The 19,902-nt window shown below is 44.4% G+C and overlaps 3 protein-coding genes across 3 annotated transcripts; all 3 read right to left on the bottom strand.

Moving 5' to 3' along the window:
* Nucleotides 1-230: 230 nt before the first annotated feature.
* On the bottom strand, nucleotides 231-4,536 carry LOC115565366 (uncharacterized). The gene is given in 7 exon segments (XM_089263652.1): nucleotides 231-1,427; nucleotides 1,493-1,649; nucleotides 2,129-2,436; nucleotides 2,507-3,322; nucleotides 3,426-3,815; nucleotides 4,079-4,227; nucleotides 4,284-4,536. Coding segments are annotated over 7 exon segments (3,198 nt in total). The 5' UTR covers nucleotides 4,519-4,536; the 3' UTR covers nucleotides 231-284.
* A 2,368-nt stretch (nucleotides 4,537-6,904) lies between these two features.
* Nucleotides 6,905-11,207, bottom strand: LOC149090808 (uncharacterized). Its single transcript, XM_089263654.1, has 8 exons — nucleotides 10,955-11,207; nucleotides 10,750-10,898; nucleotides 10,097-10,486; nucleotides 9,392-9,993; nucleotides 9,178-9,322; nucleotides 8,806-9,107; nucleotides 8,170-8,326; nucleotides 6,905-8,104 (listed from the first exon to the last, which is right to left on the bottom strand). Exons 1-8 carry the CDS (start codon nucleotides 11,187-11,189, stop codon nucleotides 6,962-6,964), a joined length of 3,123 nt encoding a protein of 1,040 aa, XP_089119780.1. The 5' UTR covers nucleotides 11,190-11,207; the 3' UTR covers nucleotides 6,905-6,961.
* A 2,368-nt stretch (nucleotides 11,208-13,575) lies between these two features.
* Nucleotides 13,576-18,699, bottom strand: LOC149090807 (uncharacterized). The gene is made up of 8 exons (XM_089263879.1): nucleotides 18,447-18,699; nucleotides 18,242-18,390; nucleotides 17,589-17,978; nucleotides 16,884-17,485; nucleotides 16,670-16,814; nucleotides 16,292-16,599; nucleotides 14,841-14,997; nucleotides 13,576-14,775 (listed from the first exon to the last, which is right to left on the bottom strand). The coding sequence occupies exons 1-8, from the start codon at nucleotides 18,679-18,681 to the stop codon at nucleotides 13,633-13,635; spliced, it is 3,129 nt and encodes a 1,042-aa protein (XP_089120005.1). The 5' UTR covers nucleotides 18,682-18,699; the 3' UTR covers nucleotides 13,576-13,632.
* Between the last annotated feature and the right edge of the window lie 1,203 nt (nucleotides 18,700-19,902).

Raw genomic sequence — 19,902 nt, 5'->3', positions numbered from 1 at the left:
TCTGAGTATTCCGCCACTAGGTATTGTCTAGCTTATGATGGTGAATAGTCTATCTTCTCTAATAGAACAACTGGGCGGCAGATACGTTACAAACGTGACGGCACTCACCCACATCCCATTACCACCCTGAAGACCACATGCTATATAGCATATATACAGAATACGTAGAAAGCAGATATTCATATGTAAGTATATAGAATATGTAGAAATTATATATACATGTGTATATATAAATGCTCCCACATATAAGATATGTGTATAAAAAGGAGGCGCTGGAAAAACGGTTAGTTATGCGATATTCCGGCGTCAGTCGGCAAAGCCGGGAGGAATTTAAGATTGGTTGTCTCGCTCTGTGAGACCTTGGCGACTGTCAGCCAGGCCTGCGGCATCATGTGGTGTAGAATGGACTCCAGACGATCGACCGGCAGGCAAGCTATTGGCTCGTCGGACTCGTTAAGTACATCGTTGTCCGGCACGCCAGGTATGGGCAGTACAACCGGAATGCAATCCTTCTCTTGATTTATAGCCAGAGCGCGAGTGACGCTCAATAGTTCGTATGTCAGACCCAAGCGAAACACTTTGAGCTGTTCGCGGTTTTCGCTGATCGCCTGCATAATGTAATTCATCATGTAGGCCGCGTTATTGTGAAAGTTGGGCGACAGCAGCAGCTCCTGCACCGAGCTACAAGCGGCCAACTGACGGCTGAGCTCGGCATCCACGTTGACATTGATGAACTCCACACGCTTCACACTGCCGCCGGCGGCGATGCCCTTCATTATCTCATTAATATTAAACGAGCGGTTGCTATGGTGATTCTCGAGGCGTAGATGGCGAAGACGGGTCAGACTCGGCAGCACTTGCCGGCCGAACAATGAAACTTTCATGCCACGACAGGAGCCCAGCACAAGTGTTTCGAGATTTTTCAATCCTTGCAGTTGTAACAATTTTAGCTGAGCCATATTGTTAATGCCGCGCAAACTAAGCTCCTGCAACTGGTCCAAACCTTGCAGCGGCTGCAGCGAAACAATGCCAGCCTTTGGCTCCAACATGCGAATACGCAGCACGCGCAATTCGACCATCATCTCTAAATTAATCAAACTGAGTACACGACTGGTGCATGTGGTGCGCAGCTCGTGCAGATGTGGTATACGCTTGATGACCGACTCAATAAACTCTGCCTCACTTGGATCAGTGCGGAGTACGCGCAGTGACTTCAGCACGCGCAAGTCTCCCTCCAAACGCACTTTGGGGCTGTCCATTTTAACCCCCATCATATCCAATTCGTAGGTGCGAAAGCGCGCCATATCACGCAAAAGGAACAGCCATTTGGCAATGCGAGAATCGCGAAGCCTTACCGTGCGCCACACGCTGCGATCGCGGGCAATCATAGCCCAGGTCTTGCACACCTGCGACATACGTACACGGTCCTAGGCAGAAATAAGAAACCAGCTAATTTACGCGAATGGAATGTACATTGTCAGTTGAAACTTACGGGCATATCCATAATCTTCATAACGGCACACATCACCTGGCAGTTCAGGTTGCCAATTGAAACGCACTCAACAAAGTTCTGACGCTCCTCCTTGGCCCTGATGTTGCGCTTAAGAAGATGTCTTTGGTAGCTCTCCAAATCCGGTTCTCGTGGTATGCTATAAAAAATATTATGTACAGAATAATATTTGGCTGCCACAATTATCAATACATTAATCGTCTATACTAATGAAATATCCCTGGCACGTTTATAACTTACAAAAGTTTCGACCTGCATAGTTTTTAACATTCTATTCTATATTTTACAGTTCTCTAGTCGAGTATTCCCGACTAGAGTGCTGATACTTATAATCCGATTCGACTGTGTTGATTAATTTGATAATGCTTACTAAACCTGATAATATATTTATTGCTTTGTATTGTGAGTGTGATGATTCAATTCTCAGCTAGTGTCAATTTGCAGTCGCTGAGCAGCAACCTAGAAGAAAACGAGACCACAAAGCGTCCTATTTATTGGACATTCTTTTATCGAAATAAGAAAGTAATTGAGATAATTCGATTATTACAATGGATCTGGAAGTGAACCGAACTGAACAAGGAAGGACGTCACTTGAGTTTGCCTTCGTTTCGGACTCACACTTGTAGACGAGAGCGTGTCGGCTCGCCAACAATGGACAGAGCTTTGCGACCGTTAATCACAACAATCTCCATTTCATTGTAAATCCTGTCGGCACGTCCTGCAGGTGCCTCATCGCTGAGCAACTGGGCGGGTGGCAGTGCGCCATTGCCATTGCCATTACAATTTCCATTTACATCTGAGGACGAAGTCTTGCCTGCTTCGGAGGCAGATTTGGTATTTGCGGCTACAATCTCATTCGCCCCTTCTTGCTTCTTGGTACCATTGGCCTGTCCCGCCGATCCTTTGTTGCCAGGTTTAATGCAATTCTAGATAGCAAGGAGAAAATTGTTAACCTATGCTGCCAGCTTTGACAAACATCTTCGATTCGTTACTCACCATACAGACGTAGTTGCTAACGGGGTCTGCACCCACAGTAAAAGTCTCCTGCTTCCCATTGATCGACTTTAAGCAATGCACGCAGATCATCATCTTGTCTTTGACTGACTGGGGGACTGTCTTAGCTGACTGCTTAGAATGATTGCTGCCAAGATAGAGGTGTCTGTGAGTAAATAAGATATCGATCAACGCATTTAAGTCGTAGCCTGCCTACCTTGGTTTGCCTGCGCTGTTGTTGAAAGTGCTGGCTGCCAAGACGCGCGCGTTGCCCTTGACGGCCATCGTCGAGGTCCAACCCTCTGGCGGAGGGCTAGCGCCCTTTGGCACCTTAGGCTTTGGCACACGTTTGCCAACAACGGGTGCAGCGCTTGACTGCAGTTGCTGGCTGATGCTGCTCGCCTGTTGCTTGACTGTTCCCGCCTTGGGACGTGTCGGGGCAGGCTGTGCTTGACGCACTGTCTCGTACTGCTCACCGGCCTGCTGCATCTGGCGTTGAAAGCAGAAATGATCGATGGTCAACTCGCCTTGCAGCAGTGGAAGGATGTCCTCGCGGGAGCGGAGCTTCTTCCCTCCCGGCGATATATATATAACGTCGCCCCGCTGAAGCGACCCGGATGCGTTACTGCGCAGCACTAGCTCACGTTTCCAGCCATACTTGAACGGCAACAAATAGAATTGATCAGTTGCCGGACGGTTGAGTGCAGCGCCCGAGCGAGCGGGAGTCTTCGCCTCGCTTCTGGCTGTGACCGATGCGGCCGACTTGTCAGGTTCACTGTGCAAGGAGGCGGCACAGAAGGAGCTCTTAAGGCGCTTAGCCTGTGCAGAGAGGGGAGAAACGGAGAGAAGGAAATGGAGTAAGCTAAGAAATACACTAGTTTGCCAGCTATGGCTCTTTCCAAAACTAAGTCTAAAATTCCACCTGATTATCTATATCAGCTGGTGATTCTGATTCTGACTCTGATGGTGGTTCTGAGGGTGGACTTGCACTTGTAGGAATTGCAGCAATTGACGCTGATTTGTTGTCGTTGTTGTTGATGTTGTTGATGTTGTTGTTGACGTTGATGTTGTTGTTGACGTTGTTGTTGTTGCTGTTGGTTGTCTGCGTAGACTTTGGACTTGGAGTAGTCAAATTTGTACCGATTGTGAAAGCTGCCGTTGTCGTGGTTGCAGGCATTTCATCTTGGGTAACTGGTGAAAGGGAAGTGGGATCAGAAGACGGCGGCGATGACAGCGGCGGCCCCTGCTCCTTGTCTTCTCTGGGAAACACGCTCAGCCCAGTGGCACAGATAGCCTTTAGGTCAGTGGGCAGCTGATGCATACAACATACAATATTGTATGTATATTGAGACATAGATAAATAGATAAATTATAGATATACTGATAGAGAACAAAGCAAATGCATGCCGATGCAGAGCAAAATTTGGCACTGCTCAAAACAAAATTGGAGCTGAAACAGCAGAAGCAACTGCAACAACAGGTACAGGTGCAGGTGCAGGTGCAAGTGCAAGTGCAGGTGCAATTGCGGTGCTTGTGCCCGTCTCTGGCTCGGCCCCACTTTTGATGTGTGCTTACCTGCTGGTCTCCATCCGAATTACGCTCCAAGCTGTGGGTGGATGAGAGATTGGGAAAGGCTCCGTTCCAACCCACCAAAGCCACCTCAGAATCGCATCGCTGTCTCTTGACCTTACGCTTCGTGGCCTTGCGCAAGTTTGTGTTCTCAGCTAAAATACGATTCAAGGATTAGGAACGCATAACAAGCAAGTTGTAATTCACCCACCATCCTGCTCGGCATCCAACTGCACCGTTTGCTGTGAGCTGTCCGAGTCAATGCTCAATAGGTTCTGATTTTTCATTTGATCGCCCTGTGGTCCATGACCGTTGATGTTCTCCGCGTGCTTGTCCATGCCAGACCACTGATTGGAGCTGTCGTCGTTATCGGTCGGTGATGCCCCTCCTGCTTGCTTCATCGATCGTTCTTCCACGGCGTTGTCTGGCGAGCTCATCGTGCTCATCGTGCGCCTGTACAAATTTGAGCGATTGGTACACATTTTGAACAAGATATATCTTAAATGACATGCAATGCAAAATAATTTACTAATATGTCAACACAAACAGTGTTGCCACTCCCAGTTTTTCTCGAAAATGTGGTGTCACTGAAAATCGCACAGCTTTTTAATTCAATCAAATTTTTGGGATTCCAAAAACTTTTCCAATCGGGCATAGCTGAGAACATTCTCAGCTATGCCCAATTGGAGGCGTATTTAGTGATCTTAAGTGAATTGGAAATATGAACCGTTTTTAATAGAACTCGAATCTGGTCAGTTGTTAAAGAAAAACCCGAATAATAAATTAACGCCAAATTTTGGGGTTTTTTGGTTTATGTATAATTTTTTTTAGTTATCTTAAGTCTTATTATATTGATATATACACCATCGGAAAGGTAATTATTCAATCTACAATTTAGCATTTTCACTTTTTCGATTTCAACTAATATTACATTACAACCGAATATTAATGTTAGACACTGTACATATGTATGTACATACTCAGAACTCAATAAAAATGAGATTAGAAAGATTTTGTGAAAATATATTAATCGGACAGAGAAGAGCTTCACGTAGCCCATAGATAATATACATATACATACATATGTATGTATGTATATTATGAGTTAGGATGATGAGCTGAATTGATCTAGCCATGTCTTATTGATTTCATATATTTTGGATTTTAGATACCTCCTCCACTTTCCTCAAAACTCTCAGTAAAACGTACATCCAATAATAGAGAAGTGAACTTGTTCATATGTATGTGCTCATCTTTATCAATAATACAGGTATACATATGAATATAGTCCATGCTAAAGCTCATGCGTACCTATAGCGCAAAATGTGCATATTGCCCACACTGCAGCGCAGCTCAAGCGCAGTCGCTGCTTACTGCGCAGTTAGCAGAGCGCGGGCTCAGAATGCAGAATGATAAGAGTATCGGCTGGGAGGGTTCAGGGTATCTCCTAGAGCCTTCTTACTTGTTGAAAATTGACTTGTTGCAGCACGCCTCGGATCGAGATCGACGGACACGAGCTGAAGGGTCTCATTTCGTGTTGGGCCGTTGCCACGATATACTATCTATGGTGGATAGTTGTCACCGGCATCATTGTGCACATATTTGTGCCCGACTACTTTCCCAAGGCCGAATACAACTGAGATCTGGACCAATGACAAATTAGTTTTAAGCCGCACAGCCCTAGCCTTAGCCTTAACCTTAGTCTCAGGTTGTCCATGTATATGTCCAAAGTGCACTTGATTTTGATCTTGATCTAGGCCATCCCTTAGCTTGAGTACGTGTAGTTCGATAAGTTTCAATCACCATTCTCCTTGTATTACTAACATTTACTATCCCTCTATATTTGCCAGTACTTATCCAACCCATCGTATTTTCCCCCTAGCCTCATAATTCCATAACAAATCGTACACACGCTTAACTCGATTCAAGTACCGGCTTTGATATATACATATATATATTTAGATAGTTTTCTACACACTTATTAATTGATCTGATTAATAGTATAAGAGCATTGAGCGAAAGAATTATTAACCGAATCAAACTGCAAATCCAATTGTTTTGGACATAGAAAGCCACACCACACCCTAAACAAGTACCAAAATACAAGTCCTTGCCCCTATTGTAAATACAAATATTCGCTATATATATTCTGTGCGCCTAGAAACAAGAACAAAGTATTTAAAAACAAAGTTAATTGGAAGTCGCCTATCACCATTTGCTAGGATATTTTTGTACAAGCGCGATGTTTGAATAAAATGGAATATAATTTCTGTTCCATGTTAAATATATGTTTATAATTCCCTACATACTTATTTATTCTTATATCATTTATATTACTTGTGCCGACTATGCTGGCACAAAATACGCACAAAAGAAAAGATCAAGACAGTTTGCTTATTAACTAAAAATATAATCCTTCATCAAGTTGAAAAGAACAGTTGTGCGCTGAACCAGACGTTTATTATATATATATATACAGAAAAAATAAAAAGATCTAATTTTTATACACAAGCAAACTGATTTTTCATTTTCGATTTTGCTCTATGTACTTAACGTTTCCCTATGAAAACGATTCCATATTTCATATTACTTAAGTTATTATTAGTCTGAGTATTCCGCCACTAGGTATTGTCTAGCTTATGATGGTGAATAGTCTATCTTCTCTAATAGAACAACTGGGCGGCAGATACGTTACAAACGTGACGGCACTCACCCACATCCCATTACCACCCTGAAGACCACATGCTATATAGCATATATACAGAATACGTAGAAAGCAGATATTCATATGTAAGTATATAGAATATGTAGAAATTATATATACATGTGTATATATAAATGCTCCCACATATAAGATATGTGTATAAAAAGGAGGCGCTGGAAAAACGGTTAGTTATGCGATATTCCGGCGTCAGTCGGCAAAGCCGGGAGGAATTTAAGATTGGTTGTCTCGCTCTGTGAGACCTTGGCGACTGTCAGCCAGGCCTGCGGCATCATGTGGTGTAGAATGGACTCCAGACGATCGACCGGCAGGCAAGCTATTGGCTCGTCGGACTCGTTAAGTACATCGTTGTCCGGCACGCCAGGTATGGGCAGTACAACCGGAATGCAATCCTTCTCTTGATTTATAGCCAGAGCGCGAGTGACGCTCAATAGTTCGTATGTCAGACCCAAGCGAAACACTTTGAGCTGTTCGCGGTTTTCGCTGATCGCCTGCATAATGTAATTCATCATGTAGGCCGCGTTATTGTGAAAGTTGGGCGACAGCAGCAGCTCCTGCACCGAGCTACAAGCGGCCAACTGACGGCTGAGCTCGGCATCCACGTTGACATTGATGAACTCCACACGCTTCACACTGCCGCCGGCGGCGATGCCCTTCATTATCTCATTAATGTTAAACGAGCGGTTGCTATGGTGATTCTCGAGGCGTAGATGGCGAAGACGGGTCAGACTCGGCAGCACTTGCCGGCCGAACAATGAAACTTTCATGCCACGACAGGAGCCCAGCACAAGTGTTTCGAGATTTTTCAATCCTTGCAGTTGTAACAATTTTAGCTGAGCCATATTGTTAATGCCGCGCAAACTAAGCTCCTGCAACTGGTCCAAACCTTGCAGCGGCTGCAGCGAAACAATGCCAGCCTTTGGCTCCAACATGCGAATACGCAGCACGCGCAATTCGACCATCATCTCTAAATTAATCAAACTGAGTACACGACTGGTGCATGTGGTGCGCAGCTCGTGCAGATGTGGTATACGCTTGATGACCGACTCAATAAACTCTGCCTCACTTGGATCAGTGCGGAGTACGCGCAGTGACTTCAGCACGCGCAAGTCTCCCTCCAAACGCACTTTGGGGCTGTCCATTTTAACCCCCATCATATCCAATTCGTAGGTGCGAAAGCGCGCCATATCACGCAAAAGGAACAGCCATTTGGCAATGCGAGAATCGCGAAGCCTTACCGTGCGCCACACGCTGCGATCGCGGGCAATCATAGCCCAGGTCTTGCACACCTGCGACATACGTACACGGTCCTAGGCAGAAATAAGAAACCAGCTAATTTACGCGAATGGAATGTACATTGTCAGTTGAAACTTACGGGCATATCCATAATCTTCATAACGGCACACATCACCTGGCAGTTCAGGTTGCCAATTGAAACGCACTCAACAAAGTTCTGACGCTCCTCCTTGGCCCTGATGTTGCGCTTAAGAAGATGTCTTTGGTAGCTCTCCAAATCCGGTTCTCGTGGTATGCTATAAAAAATATTATGTACAGAATAATATTTGGCTGCCACAATTATCAATACATTAATCGTCTATACTAATGAAATATCCCTGGCACGTTTATAACTTACAAAAGTTTCGACCTGCATAGTTTTTAACATTCTATTCTATATTTTACAGTTCTCTAGTCGAGTATTCCCGACTAGAGTGCTGATACTTATAATCCGATTCGACTGTGTTGATTAATTTGATAATGCTTACTAAACCTGATAATATATTTATTGCTTTGTATTGTGAGTGTGATGATTCAATTCTCAACTAGTGTCAATTTGCAGTCGCTGAGCAGCAACCTAGAAGAAAACGAGACCACAAAGCGTCCTATTTATTGGACATTCTTTTATCGAAATAAGAAAGTAATTGAGATAATTCGATTATTACAATAGATCTGGAAGTGAACCGAACTGAACAAGGAAGGACGTCACTTGAGTTTGCCTTCGTTTCGGACTCACACTTGTAGACGAGAGCGTGTCGGCTCGCCAACAATGGACAGAGCTTTGCGACCGTTAATCACAACAATCTCCATTTCATTGTAAATCCTGTCGGCACGTCCTGCATCATCGCTGAGCAACTGGGCGGGTGGCAGTGCGCCATTGCCATTGCCATTACAATTTCCATTTACATCTGAGGACGAAGTCTTGCCTGCTTCGGAGGCAGATTTGGTATTTGCGGCTACAATCTCATTCGCCCCTTCTTGCTTCTTGGTACCATTGGCCTGTCCCGCCGATCCTTTGTTGCCAGATTTAATGCAATTCTAGATAGCAAGGAGAAAATTGTTAACCTATGCTGCCAGCTTTGACAAACATCTTCGATTCGTTACTCACCATACAGACGTAGTTGCTAACGGGGTCTGCACCCACAGTAAAAGTCTCCTGCTTCCCATTGATCGACTTTAAGCAATGCACGCAGATCATCATCTTGTCTTTGACTGACTGGGGGACTGTCTTAGCTGACTGCTTAGAATGATTGCTGCCAAGATAGAGGTGTCTGTGAGTAAATAAGATATCGATCAACGCATTTAAGTCGTAGCCTGCCTACCTTGGTTTGCCTGCGCTGTTGTTGAAATTGCTGGCTGCCAAGACGCGCGCGTTGCCCTTGACGGCCATCGTCGAGGTCCAACCCTCTGGCGGAGGGCTAGCGCCCTTTGGCACCTTAGGCTTTGGCACACGTTTGCCAACAACGGGTGCAGCGCTTGACTGCAGTTGCTGGCTGATGCTGCTCGCCTGTTGCTTGACTGTTCCCGCCTTGGGACGTGTCGGGGCAGGCTGTGCTTGACGCACTGTCTCGTACTGCTCACCGGCCTGCTGCATCTGGCGTTGAAAGCAGAAATGATCGATGGTCAACTCGCCTTGCAGCAGTGGAAGGATGTCCTCGCGGGAGCGGAGCTTCTTCCCTCCCGGCGATATATATATAACGTCGCCCCGCTGAAGCGACCCGGATGCGTTACTGCGCAGCACTAGCTCACGTTTCCAGCCATACTTGAACGGCAACAAATAGAATTGATCAGTTGCCGGACGGTTGAGTGCAGCGCCCGAGCGAGCGGGAGTCTTCGCCTCGCTTCTGGCTGTGACCGATGCGGCCGACTTGTCAGGTTCACTGTGCAAGGAGGCGGCACAGAAGGAGCTCTTAAGGCGCTTAGCCTGTGCAGAGAGGGGAGAAACGGAGAGAAGGAAATGGAGTAAGCTAAGAAATACACTAGTTTGCCAGCTATGGCTCTTTCCAAAACTAAGTCTAAAATTCCACCTGATTATCTATATCAGCTGGTGATTCTGATTCTGACTCTGATGGTGGTTCTGAGGGTGGACTTGCACTTGTAGGAATTGCAGCAATTGACGCTGATTTGTTGTCGTTGTTGTTGATGTTGTTGATGTTGTTGTTGACGTTGATGTTGTTGTTGACGTTGTTGTTGTTGCTGTTGGTTGTCTGCGTAGACTTTGGACTTGGAGTAGTCAAATTTGTACCGATTGTGAAAGCTGCCGTTGTCGTGGTTGCAGGCATTTCATCTTGGGTAACTGGTGAAAGGGAAGTGGGATCAGAAGACGGCGGCGATGACAGCGGCGGCCCCTGCTCCTTGTCTTCTCTGGGAAACACGCTCAGCCCAGTGGCACAGATAGCCTTTAGGTCAGTGGGCAGCTGATGCATACAACATACAATATTGTATGTATATTGAGACATAGATAAATAGATAAATTATAGATATACTGATAGAGAACAAAGCAAATGCATGCCGATGCAGAGCAAAATTTGGCACTGCTCAAAACAAAATTGGAGCTGAAACAGCAGAAGCAACTGCAACAACAGGTACAGGTGCAGGTGCAGGTGCAAGTGCAAGTGCAGGTGCAATTGCGGTGCTTGTGCCCGTCTCTGGCTCGGCCCCACTTTTGATGTGTGCTTACCTGCTGGTCTCCATCCGAATTACGCTCCAAGCTGTGGGTGGATGAGAGATTGGGAAAGGCTCCGTTCCAACCCACCAAAGCCACCTCAGAATCGCATCGCTGTCTCTTGACCTTACGCTTCGTGGCCTTGCGCAAGTTTGTGTTCTCAGCTAAAATACGATTCAAGGATTAGGAACGCATAACAAGCAAGTTGTAATTCACCCACCATCCTGCTCGGCATCCAACTGCACCGTTTGCTGTGAGCTGTCCGAGTCAATGCTCAATAGGTTCTGATTTTTCATTTGATCGCCCTGTGGTCCATGACCGTTGATGTTCTCCGCGTGCTTGTCCATGCCAGACCACTGATTGGAGCTGTCGTCGTTATCGGTCGGTGATGCCCCTCCTGCTTGCTTCATCGATCGTTCTTCCACGGCGTTGTCTGGCGAGCTCATCGTGCTCATCGTGCGCCTGTACAAATTTGAGCGATTGGTACACATTTTGAACAAGATATATCTTAAATGACATGCAATGCAAAATAATTTACTAATATGTCAACACAAACAGTGTTGCCACTCCCAGTTTTTCTCGAAAATGTGGTGTCACTGAAAATCGCACAGCTTTTTAATTCAATCAAATTTTTGGGATTCCAAAAACTTTTCCAATCGGGCATAGCTGAGAACATTCTCAGCTATGCCCAATTGGAGGCGTATTTAGTGATCTTAAGTGAATTGGAAATATGAACCGTTTTTAATAGAACTCGAATCTGGTCAGTTGTTAAAGAAAAACCCGAATAATAAATTAACGCCAAATTTTGGGGTTTTTTGGTTTATGTATAATTTTTTTTAGTTATCTTAAGTCTTATTATATTGATATATACACCATCGGAAAGGTAATTATTCAATCTACAATTTAGCATTTTCACTTTTTCGATTTCAACTAATATTACATTACAACCGAATATTAATGTTAGACACTGTACATATGTATGTACATACTCAGAACTCAATAAAAATGAGATTAGAAAGATTTTGTGAAAATATATTAATCGGACAGAGAAGAGCTTCACGTAGCCCATAGATACTATACATATACATACATATGTATGTATGTATATTATGAGTTAGGATGATGAGCTGAATTGATCTAGCCATGTCTTATTGATTTCATATATTTTGGATTTTAGATACCTCCTCCACTTTCCTCAAAACTCTCAGTAAAACGTACATCCAATAATAGAGAAGTGAACTTGTTCATATGTATGTGCTCATCTTTATCAATAATACAGGTATACATATGAATATAGTCCATGCTAAAGCTCATGCGTACCTATAGCGCAAAATGTGCATATTGCCCACACTGCAGCGCAGCTCAAGCGCAGTCGCTGCTTACTGCGCAGTTAGCAGAGCGCGGGCTCAGAATGCAGAATGATTAGAGTATCGGCTGGGAGGGTTCAGGGTATCTCCTAGAGCCTTCTTACTTGTTGAAAATTGACTTGTTGCAGCACGCCTCGGATCGAGATCGACGGACACGAGCTGAAGGGTCTCATTTCGTGTTGGGCCGTTGCCACGATATACTATCTATGGTGGATAGTTGTCACCGGCATCATTGTGCACATATTTGTGCCCGACTACTTTCCCAAGGCCGAATACAACTGAGATCTGGACCAATGACAAATTAGTTTTAAGCCGCACAGCCCTAGCCTTAGCCTTAACCTTAGTCTCAGGTTGTCCATGTATATGTCCAAAGTGCACTTGATTTTGATCTTGATCTAGGCCATCCCTTAGCTTGAGTACGTGTAGTTCGATAAGTTTCAATCACCATTCTCCTTGTATTACTAACATTTACTATCCCTCTATATTTGCCAGTACTTATCCAACCCATCGTATTTTCCCCCTAGCCTCATAATTCCATAACAAATCGTACACACGCTTAACTCGATTCAAGTACCGGCTTTGATATATACATATATATATTTAGATAGTTTTCTACACACTTATTAATTGATCTGATTAATAGTATAAGAGCATTGAGCGAAAGAATTATTAACCGAATCAAACTGCAAATCCAATTGTTTTGGACATAGAAAGCCACACCACACCCTAAACAAGTACCAAAATACAAGTCCTTGCCCCTATTGTAAATACAAATATTCGCTATATATATTCTGTGCGCCTAGAAACAAGAACAAAGTATTTAAAAACAAAGTTAATTGGAAGTCGCCTATCACCATTTGCTAGGATATTTTTGTACAAGCGCGATGTTTGAATAAAATGGAATATAATTTCTGTTCCATGTTAAATATATGTTTATAATTCCCTACATACTTATTTATTCTTATATCATTTATATTACTTGTGCCGACTATGCTGGCACAAAATACGCACAAAAGAAAAGATCAAGACAGTTTGCTTATTAACTAAAAATATAATCCTTCATCAAGTTGAAAAGAACAGTTGTGCGCTGAACCAGACGTTTATTATATATATATATACAGAAAAAATAAAAAGATCTAATTTTTATACACAAGCAAACTGATTTTTCATTTTCGATTTTGCTCTATGTACTTAACGTTTCCCTATGAAAACGATTCCATATTTCATATTACTTAAGTTATTATTAGTCTGAGTATTCCGCCACTAGGTATTGTCTAGCTTATGATGGTGAATAGTCTATCTTCTCTAATAGAACAACTGGGCGGCAGATACGTTACAAACGTGACGGCACTCACCCACATCCCATTACCACCCTGAAGACCACATGCTATATAGCATATATACAGAATACGTAGAAAGCAGATATTCATATGTAAGTATATAGAATATGTAGAAATTATATATACATGTGTATATATAAATGCTCCCACATATAAGATATGTGTATAAAAAGGAGGCGCTGGAAAAACGGTTAGTTATGCGATATTCCGGCGTCAGTCGGCAAAGCCGGGAGGAATTTAAGATTGGTTGTCTCGCTCTGTGAGACCTTGGCGACTGTCAGCCAGGCCTGCGGCATCATGTGGTGTAGAATGGACTCCAGACGATCGACCGGCAGGCAAGCTATTGGCTCGTCGGACTCGTTAAGTACATCGTTGTCCGGCACGCCAGGTATGGGCAGTACAACCGGAATGCAATCCTTCTCTTGATTTATAGCCAGAGCGCGAGTGACGCTCAATAGTTCGTATGTCAGACCCAAGCGAAACACTTTGAGCTGTTCGCGGTTTTCGCTGATCGCCTGCATAATGTAATTCATCATGTAGGCCGCGTTATTGTGAAAGTTGGGCGACAGCAGCAGCTCCTGCACCGAGCTACAAGCGGCCAACTGACGGCTGAGCTCGGCATCCACGTTGACATTGATGAACTCCACACGCTTCACACTGCCGCCGGCGGCGATGCCCTTCATTATCTCATTAATATTAAACGAGCGGTTGCTATGGTGATTCTCGAGGCGTAGATGGCGAAGACGGGTCAGACTCGGCAGCACTTGCCGGCCGAACAATGAAACTTTCATGCCACGACAGGAGCCCAGCACAAGTGTTTCGAGATTTTTCAATCCTTGCAGTTGTAACAATTTTAGCTGAGCCATATTGTTAATGCCGCGCAAACTAAGCTCCTGCAACTGGTCCAAACCTTGCAGCGGCTGCAGCGAAACAATGCCAGCCTTTGGCTCCAACATGCGAATACGCAGCACGCGCAATTCGACCATCATCTCTAAATTAATCAAACTGAGTACACGACTGGTGCATGTGGTGCGCAGCTCGTGCAGATGTGGTATACGCTTGATGACCGACTCAATAAACTCTGCCTCACTTGGATCAGTGCGGAGTACGCGCAGTGACTTCAGCACGCGCAAGTCTCCCTCCAAACGCACTTTGGGGCTGTCCATTTTAACCCCCATCATATCCAATTCGTAGGTGCGAAAGCGCGCCATATCACGCAAAAGGAACAGCCATTTGGCAATGCGAGAATCGCGAAGCCTTACCGTGCGCCACACGCTGCGATCGCGGGCAATCATAGCCCAGGTCTTGCACACCTGCGACATACGTACACGGTCCTAGGCAGAAATAAGAAACCAGCTAATTTACGCGAATGGAATGTACATTGTCAGTTGAAACTTACGGGCATATCCATAATCTTCATAACGGCACACATCACCTGGCAGTTCAGGTTGCCAATTGAAACGCACTCAACAAAGTTCTGACGCTCCTCCTTGGCCCTGATGTTGCGCTTAAGAAGATGTCTTTGGTAGCTCTCCAAATCCGGTTCTCGTGGTATGCTATAAAAAATATTATGTACAGAATAATATTTGGCTGCCACAATTATCAATACATTAATCGTCTATACTAATGAAATATCCCTGGCACGTTTATAACTTACAAAAGTTTCGACCTGCATAGTTTTTATACCCTGAACCCATTGAAAATGGGAAATCAGGGTATAATGGTTTTGTTAAAATGTATGTAACAGGCAGAAGGAGGCGTGGCAGACCCCACAAAGTATATATATTCTTGATCAGGGCGACGAGCTGAGTTGATTTAGCCCTGTCCGTCTGTCTGTCCGTCCGTCCGTCCGTCCGTCCGTCCGTCCGTCCGTCCGTCTGTCCGTATGTTTGAACGCGTCGATTTCAGAAGATACAAGAGCTAGAGACTTCAACTTTTTTTTAAAATGTCCGTATATATCACGCGGATATCGAGTTTATCACTAAAAAACGATAACTCATTCCGATACTTTTTTATCGATAAAAAACCTTATCGAATATCACTTAAATAATTATATCTCCTACATCTTTCAAGCTAGAGTCTCCAAATTTAAAATGTATATTAAGACGCATGTCATACAATTTCGGTTTTTGTTAAAATTTACCCCCCGCCCCTATATCCACCCCCTCACCATCATCTTTGTAGAAGTCGTATATCAAATACTAGAGACTTGTGCTTCGGTATACACATACATTTAAACAATATGAATACGTTCTGAAAGTTTCATTATGATCGTACGTCTAGAAATTAAATTATTCAACAAATAAGTTCTCCTAATATTGCCAACACTGCAGCGCAACCCAAGCGCAATCGCCTGTATATGTGAGTGTGTGTGTGTGCGTGTATTTGTTTGCATGAGTGCGTGTGTGGGTGCTAATTATTATTGAAATATCAGTTGCTTGTAGGGTTCAGGGGATCTCGTAGTCGAGCAGTCTCGACTAGAGCTTTCTTACTTGTTAACATTCTATTCTATATTTTACAGTTCTCTAGTCGAGTATTCCCGACTAGAGTGCTGATACTTATAATCCGATTCGACTGTGTTGATTAATTTGATAATGCTTACTAAACCTGATAATATATTTATTGCTTTGTATTGTGAGTGTGATGATTCAATTCTCAACTAGTGTCAATTTGCAGTCGCTGAGCAGCAACCTAGAAGAAAACGAGACCACAAAGCGTCCTATTTATTGGACATTCTTTTATCGAAATAAGAAAGTAATTGAGATAATTCGATTATTACAATAGATCTGGAAGTGAACCGAACTGAACAAGGAAGGACGTCACTTGAGTTTGCCTTCGTTTCGGACTCACACTTGTAGACGAGAGCGTGTCGGCTCGCCAACAATGGACAGAGCTTTGCGACCGTTAATCACAACAATCTCCATTTCATTGTAAATCCTGTCGGCACGTCCTGCAGGTGCCTCATCGCTGAGCAACTGAGCGGGTGGCAGTGCGCCATTGCCATTGCCATTACAATTTCCATTTACATCTGAGGACGAAGTCTTGCCTGCTTCGGAGGCAGATTTGGTATTTGCGGCTACAATCTCATTCGCCCCTTCTTGCTTCTTGGTACCATTGGCCTGTCCCGCCGATCCTTTGTTGCCAGGTTTAATGCAATTCTAGATAGCAAGGAGAAAATTGTTAACCTATGCTGCCAGCTTTGACAAACATCTTCGATTCGTTACTCACCATACAGACGTAGTTGCTAACGGGGTCTGCACCCACAGTAAAAGTCTCCTGCTTCCCATTGATCGACTTTAAGCAATGCACGCAGATCATCATCTTGTCTTTGACTGACTGGGGGACTGTCTTAGCTGACTGCTTAGAATGATTGCTGCCAAGATAGAGGTGTCTGTGAGTAAATAAGATATCGATCAACGCATTTAAGTCGTAGCCTGCCTACCTTGGTTTGCCTGCGCTGTTGTTGAAATTGCTGGCTGCCAAGACGCGCGCGTTGCCCTTGACGGCCATCGTCGAGGTCCAACCCTCTGGCGGAGGGCTAGCGCCCTTTGGCACCTTAGGCTTTGGCACACGTTTGCCAACAACGGGTGCAGCGCTTGACTGCAGTTGCTGGCTGATGCTGCTCGCCTGTTGCTTGACTGTTCCCGCCTTGGGACGTGTCGGGGCAGGCTGTGCTTGACGCACTGTCTCGTACTGCTCACCGGCCTGCTGCATCTGGCGTTGAAAGCAGAAATGATCGATGGTCAACTCGCCTTGCAGCAGTGGAAGGATGTCCTCGCGGGAGCGGAGCTTCTTCCCTCCCGGCGATATATATATAACGTCGCCCCGCTGAAGCGACCCGGATGCGTTACTGCGCAGCACTAGCTCACGTTTCCAGCCATACTTGAACGGCAACAAATAGAATTGATCAGTTGCCGGACGGTTGAGTGCAGCGCCCGAGCGAGCGGGAGTCTTCGCCTCGCTTCTGGCTGTGACCGATGCGGCCGACTTGTCAGGTTCACTGTGCAAGGAGGCGGCACAGAAGGAGCTCTTAAGGCGCTTAGCCTGTGCAGAGAGGGGAGAAACGGAGAGAAGGAAATGGAGTAAGCTAAGAAATACACTAGTTTGCCAGCTATGGCTCTTTCCAAAACTAAGTCTAAAATTCCACCTGATTATCTATATCAGCTGGTGATTCTGATTCTGACTCTGATGGTGGTTCTGAGGGTGGACTTGCACTTGTAGGAATTGCAGCAATTGACGCTGATTTGTTGTCGTTGTTGTTGATGTTGTTGATGTTGTTGTTGACGTTGATGTTGTTGTTGACGTTGTTGTTGTTGCTGTTGGTTGTCTGCGTAGACTTTGGACTTGGAGTAGTCAAATTTGTACCGATTGTGAAAGCTGCCGTTGTCGTGGTTGCAGGCATTTCATCTTGGGTAACTGGTGAAAGGGAAGTGGGATCAGAAGACGGCGGCGATGACAGCGGCGGCCCCTGCTCCTTGTCTTCTCTGGGAAACACGCTCAGCCCAGTGGCACAGATAGCCTTTAGGTCAGTGGGCAGCTGATGCATACAACATACAATATTGTATGTATATTGAGACATAGATAAATAGATAAATTATAGATATACTGATAGAGAACAAAGCAAATGCATGCCGATGCAGAGCAAAATTTGGCACTGCTCAAAACAAAATTGGAGCTGAAACAGCAGAAGCAACTGCAACAACAGGTACAGGTGCAGGTGCAGGTGCAAGTGCAAGTGCAGGTGCAATTGCGGTGCTTGTGCCCGTCTCTGGCTCGGCCCCACTTTTGATGTGTGCTTACCTGCTGGTCTCCATCCGAATTACGCTCCAAGCTGTGGGTGGATGAGAGATTGGGAAAGGCTCCGTTCCAACCCACCAAAGCCACCTCAGAATCGCATCGCTGTCTCTTGACCTTACGCTTCGTGGCCTTGCGCAAGTTTGTGTTCTCAGCTAAAATACGATTCAAGGATTAGGAACGCATAACAAGCAAGTTGTAATTCACCCACCATCCTGCTCGGCATCCAACTGCACCGTTTGCTGTGAGCTGTCCGAGTCAATGCTCAATAGGTTCTGATTTTTCATTTGATCGCCCTGTGGTCCATGACCGTTGATGTTCTCCGCGTGCTTGTCCATGCCAGACCACTGATTGGAGCTGTCGTCGTTATCGGTCGGTGATGCCCCTCCTGCTTGCTTCATCGATCGTTCTTCCACGGCGTTGTCTGGCGAGCTCATCGTGCTCATCGTGCGCCTGTACAAATTTGAGCGATTGGTACACATTTTGAACAAGATATATCTTAAATGACATGCAATGCAAAATAATTTACTAATATGTCAACACAAACAGTGTTGCCACTCCCAGTTTTTCTCGAAAATGTGGTGTCACTGAAAATCGCACAGCTTTTTAATTCAATCAAATTTTTGGGATTCCAAAAACTTTTCCAATCGGGCATAGCTGAGAACATTCTCAGCTATGCCCAATTGGAGGCGTATTTAGTGATCTTAAGTGAATTGGAAATATGAACCGTTTTTAATAGAACTCGAATCTGGTCAGTTGTTAAAGAAAAACTCGAATATTAAATTAACGCCAAATTTTGGGGTTTTTTGGTTTATGTATAATTTTTTTTAGTTATCTTAAGTCTTATTATATTGATATATACACCATCGGAAAGGTAATTATTCAATCTACAATTTAGCATTTTCACTTTTTCGATTTCAACTAATATTACATTACAACCGAATATTAATGTTAGACACTGTACATATGTATGTACATACTCAGAACTCAATAAAAATGAGATTAGAAAGATTTTGTGAAAATATATTAATCGGACAGAGAAGAGCTTCACGTAGCCCATAGATAATATACATATACATACATATGTATGTATGTATATTATGAGTTAGGATGATGAGCTGAATTGATCTAGCCATGTCTTATTGATTTCATATATTTTGGATTTTAGATACCTCCTCCACTTTCCTCAAAACTCTCAGTAAAACGTACATCCAATAATAGAGAAGTGAACTTGTTCATATGTATGTGCTCATCTTTATCAATAATACAGGTATACATATGAATATAGTTCATGCTAAAGCTCATGCGTACCTATAGCGCAAAATGTGCATATTGCCCACACTGCAGCGCAGCTCAAGCGCAGTCGCTGCTTACTGCGCAGTTAGCAGAGCGCGGGCTCAGAATGCAGAATGATAAGAGTATCGGCTGGGAGGGTTCAGGGTATCTCCTAGAGCCTTCTTACTTGTTGAAAATTGACTTGTTGCAGCACGCCTCGGATCGAGATCGACGGACACGAGCTGAAGGGTCTCATTTCGTGTTGGGCCGTTGCCACGATATACTATCTATGGTGGATAGTTGTCACCGGCATCATTGTGCACATATTTGTGCCCGACTACTTTCCCAAGGCCGAATACAACTGAGATCTGGACCAATGACAAATTAGTTTT

Source organism: Drosophila navojoa, chromosome X (genome assembly GCF_054131105.1).
Source record: "Drosophila navojoa isolate 15081-1374.11 chromosome X, UAZ_NAV_1.0, whole genome shotgun sequence".
NCBI lineage: Eukaryota > Metazoa > Arthropoda > Insecta > Diptera > Drosophilidae > Drosophila > Drosophila navojoa.
This window is presented reverse-complemented; position numbering and strand designations above follow the sequence as displayed.

What these genes read in the sequence shown, in the direction of transcription:
- LOC149090808 (XM_089263654.1), bottom strand. Translation starts at nt 11,189, where the DNA reads ATGAGCACGATGAGCTCGCCAGACAACGCCGTGGAAGAACGATCGATG. An exon ending in TTAGCAACTACGTCTGTATG is followed by an intron (nt 9,108 to 9,177) that starts GTGAGTAACGAA and finishes CTTGCTATCTAG; the next exon opens with AATTGCATTAAATCTGGCAA. An exon ending in TGAAGATTATGGATATGCCC is followed by an intron (nt 8,105 to 8,169) that starts GTAAGTTTCAAC and finishes ATTTCTGCCTAG; the next exon opens with GACCGTGTACGTATGTCGCA.
- LOC149090807 (XM_089263879.1), bottom strand. Translation starts at nt 18,681, where the DNA reads ATGAGCACGATGAGCTCGCCAGACAACGCCGTGGAAGAACGATCGATG. An exon ending in CAGCTGATATAGATAATCAG is followed by an intron (nt 17,486 to 17,588) that starts GTGGAATTTTAG and finishes CTCTCTGCACAG; the next exon opens with GCTAAGCGCCTTAAGAGCTC. An exon ending in TTAGCAACTACGTCTGTATG is followed by an intron (nt 16,600 to 16,669) that starts GTGAGTAACGAA and finishes CTTGCTATCTAG; the next exon opens with AATTGCATTAAACCTGGCAA.